Below are 17348 nucleotides of genomic sequence, written 5' to 3'. Positions count from 1 at the left end.
CCGGGATGAACGGGACAGAGTTAGCCAGGTCCCATGCTGTCGGTGTCGGCGTGGTCCAGGCCTAGAGTTGTCAGGGTTGCCTCTATCTCCGATGCCTCGCTACCTTGATCTCTGAATAATTAGCGTGCTTGTTGGGCCCCATCGATACTAGATTCCTTTAGTTGATAACATGGATGTGAGGGGTCGTAGCGTCTTCTTCCACTGTAGGGTCAGGCGGGAGAGATCTGAGTAGAAGGTAATGTCCATTTCCTCAAAGCGGAATGGGGGCTTCCCTCTCACTGTGCTCATGATGGCTGCCTTATCTTGGCCATTTTGGAATTTGACTAGTAGGTCGCTGGTGTTGGAGGCCGCGGCTGCAGGTGGCTTGGGGAGCCGGAACATCCCCTCCAGTGCAATACCTTTTGCTTGTTTGGGAGATAAAAGGGCTGTGAAGATCCTGCGCAGGCAGTGTGGCAGTTCTGCTTGTGTTATATTGTCCGTGAGGCCCCTTATCTTCAGGTGTTTCCACCTTCTCTTGTCCTCCATTATTGCAAGCTGTTGGCTCAGAGTGGTGTGAGCTGTAGTGAGGGTGTCAATCTGGTTCTGTAATGCGGGCTGCATGTGTTGTGGTAGCCTGCTCGAAAGCATTTAAGCGTTCATTGAACCCCTTGAGGTCTTCTCTCACCTGGGAGATTTCTGAGGACAGGCTTTGACGGAGGTCCGCCAGGAGGCCGGTGAGTATTCCTGTGGTTCTGACCCTTTGGCTGCTGGCTGGGCAGGTGTTGGAGGCTTGGTTCCCCGTTCCTCTGTATTGTGGAGGGAATAGTCATCCGAATTGTCGGAGAAGTCTCCGAGGTCCGCTTCCATGTCAGTTCTCCCCGCGCCATGCGGCCCCCTCAGGAGGTCGCCGATATCGGCACAGAATCTGGGTCGATCCGGACGGGGTTTTTTAGTTTTTCTCCCCATCGTTAGTAGTGCTGTCCGGTGCTTATTGGGGGTTTTTAGCAGGTTTTGGGCGTTTTTCGTGCACGTTTGTCGTAGCTCAGGGAGAGTGCGACCGTTGCCATCAGGTACTAGCTCTGCCCCCCTGAAACTAATTTTGATCTAAAAAAAACCTCAAAGTATTTCTATACTTTCTTTTAGGAATTTTTTGCCAAGTGAGCACAGATTATATGCAAGCACACAGGGCACTGTGGTCCAAGGGCACTCCTGACAGTCCACCACAGGACACCATTTGCTGCCTAGTACAACTGCCCACCTTGGCGCTTCCACAGACACCACAGCAGCCTAGGTTGGAATCTACCAGGCCAGTAAACTCGAAAAACTGATTGATATGGTTTAGGCATTTATCAGTACCTACTTGACTCTAGTTGGCTTGGTTGACTGCCTTATTACTCACATGTCTGAGTGTTGAAGCCACCTCATTTCACCTAACCACATTGTAGACCCTTTGGCGCTTGCTCTCAAAAGGATACCCCAGACCTTTCAACTGGCACTGCTGACACATCCCTAGATCAACTTCTCTTAGGGTCCTGGTCTGACAATTAGAGGTAACCCCAGCACTATACCATAAGCAGGTGTTTTTTCTACTACCTGGGTGTGGGCCATTATGATAGGCTATTACCAATACTTTAGGCCCAAAATTTGGTGTGGCCCTTTATGGTAAAGGTGGTATACTGCCTTCTCACCTTGAGAAACATATCACATACTCGCATCTTTACATATATACACACACAATGGATGTTATGCCCTTTTTGATTGTTTCTTGGGCGACTACATTCCACAGGCAGGTCCATCACCTCCTCCACATTAAGGACTTTTAATAGTACTGCATGAGAATAGTGCCAATCACAATAAATAAAAAGTAATATAACAAGCAAACATGTATTTTCTATAACGCTTAACTGGTAAATTAAACCAGGTGTAATCTGCCTTCCTCGTACAGTGTTTTTATTTCTGTAAGAGCTTCATTACTTAAATAGTTCTTTTCACTCAGCTGTTCCTCCCAAAACAAAAAGTAAATGTATCATGACATTAACCACTTCAGATGGTGTGAAAAAGAGCTTTGTTATGCTGCTGTACTAGAGGCATTTTCAAATTCCTGCAAACACAGCTGCAAATGACATCTGGTGAACAGCGGCAAGGAAAATACACTGGTAGAAATAGTGTAATACGGTGTATCATGAAACCAAGACTGACAAGCACCTTATGGCTGTAAAAAGTACTCTATACAAGTGCTCTTTTATGGAAGATAAACATATTTTTAGACTTTATTATGGACATCATTTAAATATCATACAAGTATTTGCAAATACAACTCACCATCTGTGAATTCTCGTCCCGATAATTGGCTGCTATATCCTGGTTCTCCATGGCTCCTCCTAGTAATCCGATAGCATACGTACGGAGCGGCTGCTCTGTTTCCCGAGCCCATTTGAAAAGATTCTCCACAATTCCTTCCTGTTGACATGTAAATGGTAAGCAGTGGTAGTAAAGATCCGAGCTAGCAGATGCTGTTTAGTTTGTGTGTTATATATGGGTTATGTGTGGCTGATTGTTGGCGTGTGGATGACATATCGTGATATGTGTACATAGTTAGAAAGTTTCTGGATTACACCTGGAATTTCCAGATTTGTAAGCGGGGCTTCACATGCAAGAACAACTCTTCTACGCTTGGTAGTCATGAAGGGTAGCTCTGTACCCAACTCAGATTTCCAAGAAGGAAAACCTGTTTTGCAATGGGTCTTGCTACCTTCAGAGCCACCTAAACAAATGTTGTGCTTGCTTCCGCCTCTTTTTGCACAGGATTTCTCTTCCTGTCCCCATAGCAGGAGATAAAAGCACAGGGATCTAAAAAGTTCCCAGGTGTAAAGAAGAAAATTTGGCAATGTGTGGTTTGAGTATGATTCTGCATGAATAGTAAGTGTGTGCTGTAAGGAGGCAGTTTTGCTAAGCTGATGCTTATAGGAGATCCATGGATGATGTGCTATAGACTGGAGCTGTAAGGACAACATGAAGAGGAGAAAGAGAGAAGATGTAGGGTTGATCAACAAACATCACAGAAGGAGAAAGGGCAGAAAATGGGGAGGATGGAGAGGTGTTGGTGTCATGCCTGAAGTGTCCCTTTAATCTCATACAATCTGGTACAAATTATTAAGGCTCTCACCTTTTCCTGAAAAACAACGGCTGTCTCCAATCCAGGCATAATGTCCAGCAGAAGGCGGCAAGCTGCGGTGTTTAATGGAGGCTCTCTGCTTGTCATTACGTACGCATTCACCAGCTAATCAGAAGAGAAGTCATAAAACTAATTACAAAAACTGACGGAGAAAAATGCAATTTTACTCACCGTAAATACCTTTATCCTTAATATGGTGGCAGTACAATAGGCATGTACTCTTCCCATGGGACAAGCATCTGAAATTAAAAATTAACATAAACGTTCCTCCCCCAAAAGGTATAAGACACCAACCTGCCATGGACCCTCAGTACATCCCAATATAACATCAGAGACAAACTACTGCAAAAATATCAAATTAATTAATAAAGGGAGGGAGAGATATACTGCCATCATATTAAGGAAAAAGGAATTTACGGTGAGTAAAATTGCGTTTTTTCCTGACATATAGTGGCAGTACAATGGGTATATATCGAGATCACAGAGCTAGGGGCAGGAATTAAGCAACCACCGCTTGTAACACCTTATGCCTGAAAGCAGCATCAGAGGCAGAGAATAAGTCTAGTCTGTAATTCTTGACGAAGGTGTTGAATGAAAACCATATAGCAGCTCTGCAGATAGCATCAGGTGAAGCATATGCTCTTTCGGCCCAAGAAGCAGCCATTGCTCTGGTAGAATGAGCTTTCAAGGAGGCAGATAGAGGCAGATTTGAGGAAGAATAAGCCAACTTAATCGTGTCCACTAGCCATCTCACTAAAGTAGATTTGGAGGAAACATGACCTTTAAGTTTTCCAAAGAAATTGACCAAAAAAAGGGTTATTCTTCCTGTATGTAAAGGAGCGGTCTAAGTAGATCTTCAGACATCCAACTTGTGCCAATTATCATCCAAATCCGAGACAGATGGATAACCAAAGGAAGGTTATCGACTATTTTTTTTAGGTTTCGGACACAGAACAACTTTTTCTGGAAGAATTTTTGTAAATTCTGCAGATAAAAAAAAAGCCTGAATTTCACCTATCCTCTTAGCAGAAGTTATGGCCACCAAAAAAGCTGCTTTTAGAGGCAAGAGCTTTAACCTCTTAAGGACCGCGGACGTACCTGATACATCCCCGGTAAATTTGAGCGCTAGAAGCTGCTCTTATGGTATTACATGATGCCTCGATATCGGGGCATCGTGTAATACCCCCCTACACTCGCCGCCCCCCATACATAGACATGTAGTGTGTGTAGATCGAGAGAGATGAGAGAGAGAGAGAGAGAGAGAGAGAGAGAGAGAGAGAGAGAGAGAGAGAGAGAGAGAGAGAGAGAGAGAGAGAGAGAGAGAGTTTTTTTTTTCTTTATTATTATTATTTCTTTTTAAACAAAAAACATTTATAAAATACAAATAAAACCACCAACTTTGGCCAGCGTTTGTGACCAAGTGGCTACTACAAAAGACTGGAAATACCCTCGGTTGTCTACATTTGAAAATGGTATGCCATGATGGGGTTATTTCACATTCCTGGGCTACCATATGGGCTAAAAATGCAACACAGCCCCAGCAAACCAATCTGGCAAACAATCACACAAAACCACCATAAAACCTGTACATGGGGGGGTATTGTTATATTCGGGAGACTTCGTTGAACACAAATATGAGTGTTATAAATCAGTAAAACATATTCAGACGATGAAATCACCAGTAAAAGTGCAGTTTTTGTGTTAAAAAAAAAACCCCACAAAGAAAAACGCTAATTTTGGCCAGCGTTTGTGACTAATTGGCTACTACAAAAGACTGGACATACCCTATTTTGAATACCCTGGGTTGTCTACTTTTACTAATGGTGCGCCATGATGGGGTTAATTTTCATTCCTGGGCTGCTATATGGTCTGTAAGGCAGCATAAGCCCAGCGAATTAATCTGTCAAATTTCAATGTGCAAACGTGGAAAAAAGGAAAGCCCTACATTTGACCCCTGTAAGTTTGCAAATGCACATAAAACCTGTACACTGTTGCACTCGGGAGATGCTGCTGAACACAGATTGGGGGTTTCTTTGTCTGTAACACATAACAGGAACTGAGAATCCATGCCTAAAGTACAATGGGAGAGAAAAAAAACTAAACAACAAAAAAACAAACGACTACACTAAAGTTTGACAAAGACTGGTGCGTAGAATTAGTTCATGGAAGTGTTAAAATACCACCATTTGAAATACCCTAGGGCAGGGGTATGCAACCTTTTAGCAGCACTGTGCCGAAATAGGATTGTGATGTCCCGTAGCGTGCCGATCCTATTTTTTAAAATTGAGGTGTGTATGCTGCCATATTCTGCTTGTGTTATTTTTACTGTAATTGCTTTGTATCGTTGTATTTGTGCGTATATGAACTATTATATTGTATATGTTCATTAGTAGTTTATGGTATTGTGTATGATACATATAAATGTGGGCTGTGTATGAGGGCTGCTTGTGGAATTGTGTGTGGATGGATATGTCACATTGTGTGTTTGGTAGTGTGTGGGGGATGTTTGGGGTATTGCATGTGAGAGGCTGCATGCGGGGTTGTGTGCATGTATGTGGATTGCTAGCGGTGTTGCGTTTGTGGGGATTGTGTGTATGTTTGTGGGTGGGCTGTTCGTATTATTTGTATGAGGGGAGGGTTATTCTGCATTTCTGTGTATATCTAGCAGTGTGAGTGGCTTCCCTAAGTTCCAGTAGGGACCAGGCCGGCCAGGTATAGCTCAAGCATAGGAGCTGCAACAGCAGCTGCAGGCTGCTCTGCTACAGTGTGGATTCCCATTCACAAGTGCTGGGAGGAAGTGATCTGAGATCACTTCCTCTACGTGCTGCAATGCATAAATTGAGGATTGTCCTTCACCACCTCTTCGTATTAGCAGATATCTGAAGTTTTACTGGGACTCCTGATAGGAAAGAGCCTGTTTGGCTCTAGCAGCCTTAAATGCCGCTCAAAGACACCTTGAGTGCCGTGCATGGCACTAGTGCCGTAGGTTGCCTACCCCTGCCCTAGGGTGTCTACTTTTTAAAAAATATATGGTTTGATGGGGTAAATTACATTGGCTGGCTTCAAAAATGTCCCAAATAGGACATGGGTGCATGACGACCAGCTGAGAAAGTTCCCAGTTAGAAGACTGGAATGCGCACCCTCCAAATAAGGTCTTTCAGCCCCCAGAGAACCCAACACACCTATACATGGGTGGTATCACTGTACTCTGGAGATGTTGCTCAACACATATTGGGGTGTTCTTTGGCAGTAACCCATAAAGTTCTCAGTACATGTATTCTTAAATTGCTTTGTGTGTAAAAAAAAAATGTTTTAAATCACCAATTATTCTTTTTTTTTTAATTTGGCATAGAATGGTGGTAAAATGATTGCATGAATACAAAGAACTGGCCTACAAAATCCTGTTCCGCTGGTACCTGACGCCACACAGACTTCATAAAATGGGCCAAAAACCCAACGACCAATGCTGGAAACAATGCGGCGAAACGGGCACCTACCTACACTGCTGGTGGAACTGCCCCAAACTCAAACCACTCTGGACCGAAGTACGAGAACTCAGAACAAGTTCTCGAAAAACCCATGACAGCGCAACAGTGGACAATGTTACTCAACAAACCTATGGACACCCTTACGAGAAACGAAAACCTGCATAACCCTAGCAACACGAAGAGCAATAGCGGAATTATGGGCAGAACAATGGATCCCCGAACTATCAACTATCATCATCAAGATTAAAGAAACACGCAACCTGGACGAACTGACCGCACAGACACACGACTCATACAAAGCATTCTACCGGACCTGGGAACTCTGGGACACAAATCATCCGAAACGGAACCCAACTGCTCCAAACCCAGCACCACACGACAGGAACAGGCCCACTTAAGACGCCAACCTGACGACCCCCGCCTCACCACAAGAAAAGAGTATCACAGCCCGTACAACTGTCCATGACCCTAAAACATGGCCACACACAGACCCAAAGAAAAGGAAACAAGGCATCCGAAAAGAGGCCCGACCATAAAGGACCAAGACAGCACAAACTAAACGAAACCAATGCAGCACAACTCCCTCCCTGCGCCCCCTGCCCCTTCCTCTTCCCCATCCTCCCCACCCCCATACTCCCTTCCACATTCCCCCTCCTATTCAACCCTATCCCACCACTTCCCCTTCAAGGGCCCGGTAGGGGCAGACGTGCGGGCATGGGACGGATACCCTCAACCCATTCCTCCCCTCACAGCCCTCCGCTGAGCGCACCTGACACAGTGATCAACGGGACAAAGGAGTAACACGACACTTCCTTGGCAAAACGCACCTAAGGAAGCCCACAGACCAAGGCAACCCCCTAGGGGGGAGACACCCTGCGCAAACGACCCCCGCGCGCCATGGAGAGGAGACACTTACACGCCACCTCCCACACACAAACACCAGACGGCGCAAGAATACTCACCGGATAGTGAAGCAACACTGCAACTACACAGACGCGCAAAGGCGAACACCGAGAAACACACGACACAAAACCTCCCCACAGAGGGATCCACTCCCACACACCAGATGACCGAAAGCCAAAGTGCAATACGAGGGCACATCCCACCCCCCCCCCCCCCCACTCAACAGGCAAACCTCCCTAGCCCACCTGCCCCCGAGAACCACTCGAGACAACCGCAACAACAAGCGGGCAAGCCCCAGAACCACAAGGGGCAACACACCAACAACACAACGAAAGGAGACTCCCGAAATTGCATCCCTACACACCTCACCTAACCCTCCTCACTCCCCCCAACACCACCCCTCACCCCACCTGAAGAAAACTAAACCAACCCAACGCAGACAAGACAACTCCTAGGAACCTGCAAACACAGACACACAGCAGACAAACCGAAGAGTTCAAGACGGCACACACGAACACCCCCATACCCACCAGCCATCGAACTAACCCTGACACCCATCTCGCACCAAGCATACACACTCGATCACAGTACAAGAGTCACACAGCAGCCAACAAACTCAGAAGGCCCCCCACCCCTTCATAGGGGGATCAGAACAAACAGACACCCTCAACCGAGGGCAGATATGAGAGCACCACCTTCTGATACGGTCCAAGACAGGACCAAGCACACAATTTTCAAAACGCTATACATGTACTGTAATACAACACTGTGACAATAAGCGAAAACTTTGTAACCCCCACCCCTCTTTTTTTTTTTTTTTTGGATAATTTTTTTATAATTTCTTTATTTTTGAGTGCATAAGGAAAAATAACAGTTGCAAATGCATGTGCCATGCCCCAACAGCATGTACCCGCGATATAGTAATAATCATCAATGTAGTAAGGCATGACAAGGGAATACAATGCACATTTTTTATATATAATGACGTGAAGACTGTTTTTAAACTTAGATAGTTGTGAGGTGAGAGATGAGAATGCAACAAACAACATACTATGCTAGTTGGCCAGCATTACATACTGATTGCACATTTTAAAGTTTATGTAGAGTACGATATCGGTTAGTCTGAGCTGTCTATGCAGTAAGAAACCATATGCGAGATTAGCGTACTAGATTAAGCTGTGTTCCTACAATTTTTTCACATTAGATACTGTTAACCAGATAATTAACTATGGTATAGCTAAGACATCGCAGGATTAGCTGTCTTGATCCAATGGCGTGTAGGCAGATGAGTCGTCGATGCCTGTATTGCCTTAACAGCTTTAACAAGCGCAAACATAATCAACACAATTTTACAGTGTTATGGCAGGAGTGCCACCCCTCTTTTTTAATTATGTATCCCATCGCATATGACAAATTAAAACACGTTAAATAAAGAATTTATAACAAAAAATGGTTGCATGAAAAGAGTCTAAATACCCCAAGTTTAATACATTAGGTTGTCTTTTAAAAAAAATATATACATGTGTAGGGTTATTCAGGGATTCCTGACAGATATCAGTGTTACAATGTAACTTGCTTTAATTTTGGGGGGAAAAAATGGTTTGGAAATAGCAAAGTGTTGTACTTATAGCCCTATAACTTTCCAAAAAAAGCTAACATCATGTTAACATTGGGCATTTCTAAACTGAGGACAAAATTTAGAAACTATTTAGCACGGGTGTTTTTTGGCGGTTGTAGATGCGTAACAGATTTTGAGAGTCAAAGTTCAAAAAAGTGTATTTAAAAATCTGCATATTTTATAATTTTTTTATAGTAAATTATATATGATATGATGAAAATAATGGTATCTTTAGGAAGACAATTTAATGACGAGAAAAACGGTATATATTGTGTGTGGGTACAGTAAATGAGCAAGAGGAAAATTACAGCTAAACACAAACACCGCAGAAATGTAAAAAGAGCCCTGAGGTCCTTAACGGTTAGAAAATTGAAAAACGGTCTGGTCACTAAGGGGTTAAAGATGTTTCCTCCAAAGGTTCGAAAGGATGGGTACAAAGAGCCTTCAAAACCAAAGACAGATCCCAAGAGGGCAAAAAAACTCTCTTCCTGATAGCCTTAAAAAAAATAATCTTTACCAATAAATGGATGAGAGCAGAAACTTGAACTTTGAGGGTAGATAAATTAAGACCCCCTTTTAAGGCCGTCCTGTAGAAAATGGTAGATAGTGTCAGTAGAAGGAGCATCTCGCAGGCAATGATGAGATATGCACCAATAAAGGAATTTCGTCCAAATTTTCAATTAGATAGAGGTAAACCTTCTGGTGGAATTCAGCAGAAACTTGAATCTCTCCTTCTTAATGCCCCTGCTATGCAGGATTAGCCTTGCAGCAGCCAAGCCGTCCACCTGAACATTTTCAGTACCTCCAGTGGAATACCTTTGTTCTCCAGGATCTCTGTTGAAACCGAATGTTCCCAGTACCTCAAAACCATAGTCATTAAAGCCGAGAACCAGCTCTGATTTTGCCAGTACAGGATTATAGCCAATACTTTTGCATATTCTGATTTAATCTTTTTCAATATCCTTGGAATTAGGCTCACCGGGGGAAATATGTATGACAGGCTGAAGTCCCATTTGATTGACAGCCCATCCAGAACCAGAGGCATGTCTGCCATGAAGAGTGAGGCAAATGTTTTCACCTTTGCATTTGACCCTCTTGCCATTAGATCGATGACAGGCAGTCCGAATATCTTCACCAGCTGAGAAAAATGACAATGAGTTAGAGACCACTCGTTCTGCTTAAGTCGTCTGTAATAACGTTGTCTATTCCTTTTATATGAGTAGCGGAAAAGTCTTCTAGAGGACTTAGAGCCCAGGACATAATTCTCGTGCAAAGGGAGTGCAATTTTCTTATCCTTGTACCCTCTTGTTTGTTCACGTAAGACACCGTAGTCTGGTTGTCTTACTGAATTTTCACCGCTTTCCCCATAATGAGATCTCTGAACTGATGAAGAGCGTATAAGACTTATCAACTCCTTGTAATTTGAGGATTCCCTTTTTTCTTCTTCTTTGGACCATGTACCTTGTCTTAAGGGATACTGTAGGTGTGCACCCCAAACTGTATTTGAAGCAGCTATGGTGATTATGACCCATCTTTTTGGCCGAAATGATGGACCTTCTGACATGAAACAGTTTTTTTGCCACCAATCTAGTTGTCTTCTTACAGGATCTGAAATGTTTATTAAAGAATCCAAGTCTTCTTTCTTTGACCACTTTAGAAGTATTTCCCACTGCAAAGGCTGGGATAGTGGATGTAACGGATCGACTGGGTACCTCCGTTAAAGGATGCTCCTAGCGTTTCCTGAGGACTCCAAGCACTCTGGCAGACACCACAATCACCGAACCGGAGAAGCATATGAGTACTTTTAAGCATATGAATGTTGTATACAGCCGAATAAGAAAAAACATGCGAATAGGTTTACACTCCTAGCAGTCAAACTTGAACAGCATACAATAAATCCTCCCCCAATAATGAGACGACACTTCACTTTGAGGGTTAAGCAGGAACGCCACTGTAATGGCCACACACGGGCTTTTATGCAAGTCCCCATGCAAGGAGACATCCCACAGGGTAGGACACAGTACAACCAATAATTTACAGGAGAACCGTAAAACACACCCAGCACAAACATACATCCCTCCCCTCTGCCTGTGATATAATTACTGAACACAATGGGTTAATGTAATTTATCACAGGCAAGAAAAATACACTTTTTATACATACACTGTAACTTGAAATATATTCATCATATTCAAATTCAGCATACTTTAAATATAAACATAACCAAAATTCAGCCAATTCCATCCAGGGGTTAAAAAGTTAAGGGAAAGGGGCGTGGCTTGCCGTGCATGGAGTGAGTCGCACACCACAGGAGCTCCGCCGCCTCGGACCACAAAGCCCCATATCAATGCCACACTACACCACAACGATGGGCAGAACGAAGCGCCAGGGCACCCCGGGACCCTCTGGGTCCAGCCCGCAAAGGAAAACCACAGGTCCGCTAGATGAATTCCTCTCTTTTTCTGATAGCACCAGACCCGCGAGGCACGCGGACAAGATGGCGGCCGCTTCCCCAGGGGCAGAGAGTAATGCAAGCTCGGAGCCGGGAGCGACGGGCGGAGACCCTCTATCTAGGATCACTGCCGAACTGGCAACCATTTCAGCTAACATGCTCTCAAAGTCCGATAAAACTGCCCTAGTAGCGGAGCTGCGGTCGGCGATACGAGAGGAGATACAGGAGGTACGGAGGGACCTTTCAGCACTAGAGGAGAGAGTCACAGAACTAGAGGGGGAGAACCTCAGGGCCATACAACACTCCCAATCGGCAGATCATGCCACAGCGAGACAAGGCTCTGTACTGCTAGACCTCCGAAGGCAAGTGGAGGACCTGGATAACAGGGGAAGACGCAATAATATTAGAATTCGAGGCCTGTCAGAATCTGACCAAGAAAACCTGACCTCAGCCCTCACACAGTTATTCACCCACATCCTGGGCGACAACGCCCCGGAGGACTTTCAAATAGAACGTGCTCACAGGGCCCTGCGCCCCCCCAGGAGAGACGGCCTACCACGAGATGTGATCTGCTGCCTCCTGTCCTTTCAACTCAAAGACGCCATTATGAGAGCGGCGCGCCCTCAGACTATCACCTTCCAAGAGGCCAATATCTCGCTCTATCAAGACCTGTCCACCCTCACACTAGACGCACGAAGGGCTCTGAGGCCTCTCACGCATGTACTCCAAGAAAAACGTATCCCCTATAAATGGGGCTTTCCCTTCAGCCTCCAGGCCAAGCGGGGGAACACGTGGTGCACACTGAGGTGGCCCAACGACGTACCCAGTTTCCTGAGGGCGATGGAACTGCCCCCGGTTTCCATCCGCAACTGGATCTTGGACCAGCCTCCGGCCCGCCCGGACCATCCTGAAGTACCAGCTCCGCTACGTAGCCAGGCAAGGAGTGACACACAGCCTGCACGTTGGGGAGGCCCTGATGGACCCGAAGAATAGACTGATCCACGCAGACCCCGGCCCCGGTGCCCCCCTGTCCTCCTGCACAGACTTCACCTGCTGAGGTTACCCCATGGCTTCACGATACCAGATAAGTACTCACACTTTCATCCTCTGAGGTACTGCCACATTTCCCATCCTGCCAAGGGTAAAGGGGCCTGGGGCCTATAGCTCTGAACACCACGGGTTCATGGGGTGGGCCTACACTTTATACGATCTGACTGTCTCTTGGGTGGGGTACGGGCATGGGACTCATCAATACCTCCCGGGTCGGCCGCGTAGCGGAACTCACCTAACCGGGGTTCCTGAGATGAGGCACCCTGGCTTTGTTTTCCCCACATGAAATGCCGTTGCCCTGGATCCTTCTCTTGGACCAACTTAATGATGGACTGCCTCCCCTCCTGCCCCGCTGACCCACTCACCAGTAACTGTTGGCCCACATGATAACCCATAAACTGGGGCTGAGTGGACACACACTAAACCAGGGTTGGGTGGCGGGGCCTGGGTATATTGGGGGTTATTTGCTTAGGCTGGAATGTCACATGTTCTGTGAAGTGTAACCTGCCCTGTTTATTCCGCACCCGCATGCTGTCTGTTGACCTTACTGTTTGGGGTTCTTAGCATTTTTAGCAGACTTGCTGGCCACAACGCTGCGACACTTTAACCCACAGATACCAACTACTCCCCACCCTTACGATAAGATGCTCATATGATTCCTTAACGGGGGAGGAGGGGGGGCTCCCTGAGGCGCTCTGGTCTAACCACGGTGTTGTGTAGAACATGCTTGTCTCCCAGTTCTGTTATATATCAGTTCACATGCTCCCACGCACCCATAGAGTCTGCTTTCCGTTAAATGCTCTTATGTTATGCTTGCCATATTGCTGTTGTAATAACGCTCCCGGGGCTGAGCGGGCCGCCCATGCAGGTCTTGGGAAGGCCCGCGCCGCCCCGGGATGGGGGGCCATGGGGCGGGGGGATCTGGGCATGGTTAAATCTGATGGGAATGTCGAGAGGAATGTACGACTCTGTATGATATGTACTGTTTGTGAAAACCCGAATAATTCTTCCGGTGTGGGATACGATCCCTAGACGGGCTCGACTGACATACCCTCCGGGTTTACTTAGCTGAGATGGTACTGGGCCGACCCCCCCCCCCCGCCCTCCCCCCCCCTTTCCACTAACACCCCGGACGGCCCGGGGACAGTTTATGAACCGGGAAACGAACTCACTCACTACACCCGACCCACCACGACATGGCTGGACAGCCCCTGCCGTTGCCACCCCCCTAGAGACATAGCACAGGACATTGTGCCCCCTCTCCGGTGCCCGTTGCACTGATGCTCTGACAAAACTGACGGCCTACGATCAGACGCCCCTGAGGATACACATTAATCCCGCCCAGCATAAATATCCAGCCCGCCCACACTAGACTACTAACGAGACCCCCAGTAGACCAGCTGAACGGTAACGTGGTCCGAGAGACCGCGGTCCCTGGTATATCCTGACAGACCACACTCGCCTGACTTCCGTGACCCCCTGCGACCGGCCCTCTTGTAAATTAGGTCATCCTAGCTCGACCTAGGGCAACGGTTGCCTATACTCCAGAGCCCCTTCACGGGCTAGCACCCTAACCTCACTAACCCCCCTCTCCCGACTGCCCCTTTCTGCCCTTTACATCCCATTTACCCCTCCTCCCTACCCCCGGCGCTCCGCTCCCTCCGAGAGTACGGTGCCACCACTCAGACATGGCGTCGGGCTTCAGACCCTCGCCTTTGCTCCTGCAGACACATAATGTCCGCGGTCTCAACTCCCCTAATAAAAGGCGCCATCTGCTACACACATTATGGTCACAAAAGGTTTCAGTAGCATTTCTACAAGAAACACACCTAAAAGGAGGTGATGCTCCACAAATCAAAGACAGGAGATTCCCATTAGGATTCTACGCTAACCACCCGGACGCTAAACGCGCGGGGGTTGCCATCATCTTCTCCCACAACACCCCGTTTCTCAGCTCAGCAACACAGGCAGACCCCATGGGCAGATTTTTATTTGTTAAAGGCACGATGGCTGATCACAAATACACGTTCGCCACTATATACTGCCCCAATAAAGGGCAACACCGATTCTTAGCAAAAACCCTCGTGAAATTGGAGAGGTTCCGGGAGGGAACCTAACCGGTGACCTCAACATCCCCCTGGACCCCCGGATGGACTCTTCCGCGGGCTCTAGCACCATCCCCCCACACTGTATCCGACAAGCTAAGCAAGCTCTGTCCAGATCGGGCCTGGTAGACTGCTGGAGGGTGGCGCATCCTGATGATAAAGATTACACATGCTACTCAGCAGCACACAATAGGTATAGCAGAATAGATTATATCTTCCTAGCACAAGAATACCTCCCCTTCCTCATATCCTCCTCGATAGGGTTACAGCACGACTCTGATCACGCACCGGTCCGAGCCACTATTAAGTCACCGCTTTTCAAACCCAGTGACCGCCATTGGAGGCTAAATGAAACTATACTGACGGACAACACTGTCGCCACACAAATCACCCAAACTCTGACCCAATACTTCCAAGACAATGTCAGGCCAGACACTGCACCCCTCACGGTCTGGGAGGCGCATAAATGCGTAATACGGGGACACATGATTAAATTGTGCTCCCAGCGGAAAAAAGAGCGATCAGCCAGGACGCAGGAGCTGCTACACGAAATAGCCAACCTAGAGACAACACATAAAAGTGACCAGACGGACGATATCTACCGACGCCTCACAGACACACGTAGGCAGCTTAGAGACCTGTTATCCCAGAACTTGCTCCAAACCATACGCAAATCCCACAGACACTTTTATGAGTTTTCTGACAAATGCGGTAGGACACTAGCCCGCACTCTGCAGCAGAGACGGAGACAACACCACATCCACCAGATTAAGGGGAAGGATGGGACACTGAGAAGGACACCGACGGATATCTTGCAAACGTTTAGGCTTTTCTATGAGGAGCTATATAATCTAGATACCACAACGCGACGCTCAGATAGACCCCAACACTTACACAACATAAATGCCTTCCTCACAGAACACGTAGGCCGGTCGCTCTCGGAGGAGCTAGCCGAGGAACTAGAACAGCCTCTGACGGGGGAGGAACTCGCCGCCGCACTGAAAAGTTGTAAGTCGAATAAAGCACCGGGCCCCGACGGTTTGACGGTCTCATACCTGCGAAAGTTCAAAGACATACTGTTACCACATCTGTTACAGGGTCTCAACTCCCTACTGGAAGGTGGGCGGTTCCCGACAGACTCCCTCCGCGCCACGGTCACGGTCATACCTAAAGAGGGGAAAGACCCCACTGAATGCGGGAGCTATAGACCGATCTCGCTCCTCAACGCCGATCTCAAGCTCTTCGCAAAAACCATAGCCATGAGACTCGCCCGCATCCTCCCCACTCTGGTCCACCCCGACCAGGTGGGGTTCATTCAGGGACGGGAAGCTCGAGACAACACCATCCGAGCCCTACACATGGTCCACTCTGCTCGATCGACAAATAGAAGCCTGATCCTGGTCTCCACAGACGCGGAGAAGGCCTTTGACCGGGTAGACTGGCTGTACCTTGAAGCCACCCTCAGTCACATGCGGTTTGGCCCCCACATACGCTCGTGGATCCTCGCCCTGTACACAAACCCGACGGCCCGCATTCGGATTAACGGCGGTCTCTCAGCCCCCTTCGCCATTCGGAACGGAACCAGACAGGGCTGCCCCCTGTCCCCCCTCCTGTTTGCCCTCACTCTAGAACCTTTCCTAGAGGCGGTCAGAAGTGACGGGGGAATCACCGGGTATAGACACCGCCACTCAGAACATAAAGTTGCCGCCTATGCCGACGACATGTTGTTCTTTCTGGACAACCCCATGGTCTCCTTCCCTAATCTCCTCCGAGCCTTCAGAAGAGAGTCGCGCATTTAAAGACGCAGTTTCGCTTTACCTGGTGTGATACGAAACTCAAGTATCTCGGCGTCTGGCTGCCCAGTGACCTAACGCTCCTGTTCCGGTTAAACTACCTTCCCATCCTCTCAGTCCTTCAGGCGGATCTACATCGCTGGAAGGGCCTCTACGTCTCTTGGTTCGGCCGAATCAACGCCGTGAAGATGAACATACTCCCGCGCCTTCTGTATCTGTTTCAAGCAATCCCCATTACGATACCCAGGTCATTCTTCCAAACACTAGACACAGCAATACGGCAGTTTGTCTGGAACGGTAAGGCAAGTAGAATAAGCAGGAAGCTCCTAGAGCGCCCTAAAAGTAAAGGAGGCGTGGGTCTCCCATCCCTACGGGGATACTATCATGCGGCACACTTACTCAGGGTTGTTGACTGGCATGCACGTCCCACGGCCAAACTGTGGGTCCCCATGGAGCTGACGCAGGCGGGAGGTACTCTCCCCTCCCGCCTGTGGCACAGCTCACTCACTCTAACAGCGCTACGAACGGGTAATCCCCTGACTGACGCCACGCTACGAGTCTGGTGTAAGTTACGGTTCACACACCAGCTCACCACCACCGACGGCCCCCTTACACCCATCACACATAACCCACAAGTGGGAGGGGGACTCACGCCTTCAGACTTACGCGCCTTCACAGACACTGGCTGGCTCAGCTTCCGGCAGTTACTGCGGGGTACCCAACTCAGACCTCTCATAGACATACTGGGGGACAAGACTCCAACAGGAGTAGATCACTTTCACTAC

At 47.6% G+C, this 17348-nt stretch overlaps 1 protein-coding gene across 1 annotated transcript in view; it reads right to left on the bottom strand.

Annotated features, from left to right (window-relative positions):
• The window catches only part of DCAF1 (DDB1 and CUL4 associated factor 1), a 44219-nt gene that overhangs the window by 15495 nt on the left and 11376 nt on the right, over positions 1 to 17348 (bottom strand). Inside the window, exons 5-6 of the mRNA XM_063426604.1 lie at positions 3146 to 3259; positions 2302 to 2439 (exon numbers count right to left, since the gene is read on the bottom strand). Of these exons, the coding sequence (XP_063282674.1) occupies positions 2302 to 2439; positions 3146 to 3259 (252 nt within the window). The remainder of the gene's footprint in view (positions 1 to 2301; positions 2440 to 3145; positions 3260 to 17348) is intronic.

The sequence above is a fragment of the Pelobates fuscus genome, chromosome 7 (assembly GCF_036172605.1).
Source record: "Pelobates fuscus isolate aPelFus1 chromosome 7, aPelFus1.pri, whole genome shotgun sequence".
NCBI classification, from domain to species: domain Eukaryota; kingdom Metazoa; phylum Chordata; class Amphibia; order Anura; family Pelobatidae; genus Pelobates; species Pelobates fuscus.
Note: the sequence above shows the minus strand (reverse complement) of the source record. Positions and strands in the feature narration are given on the sequence as shown.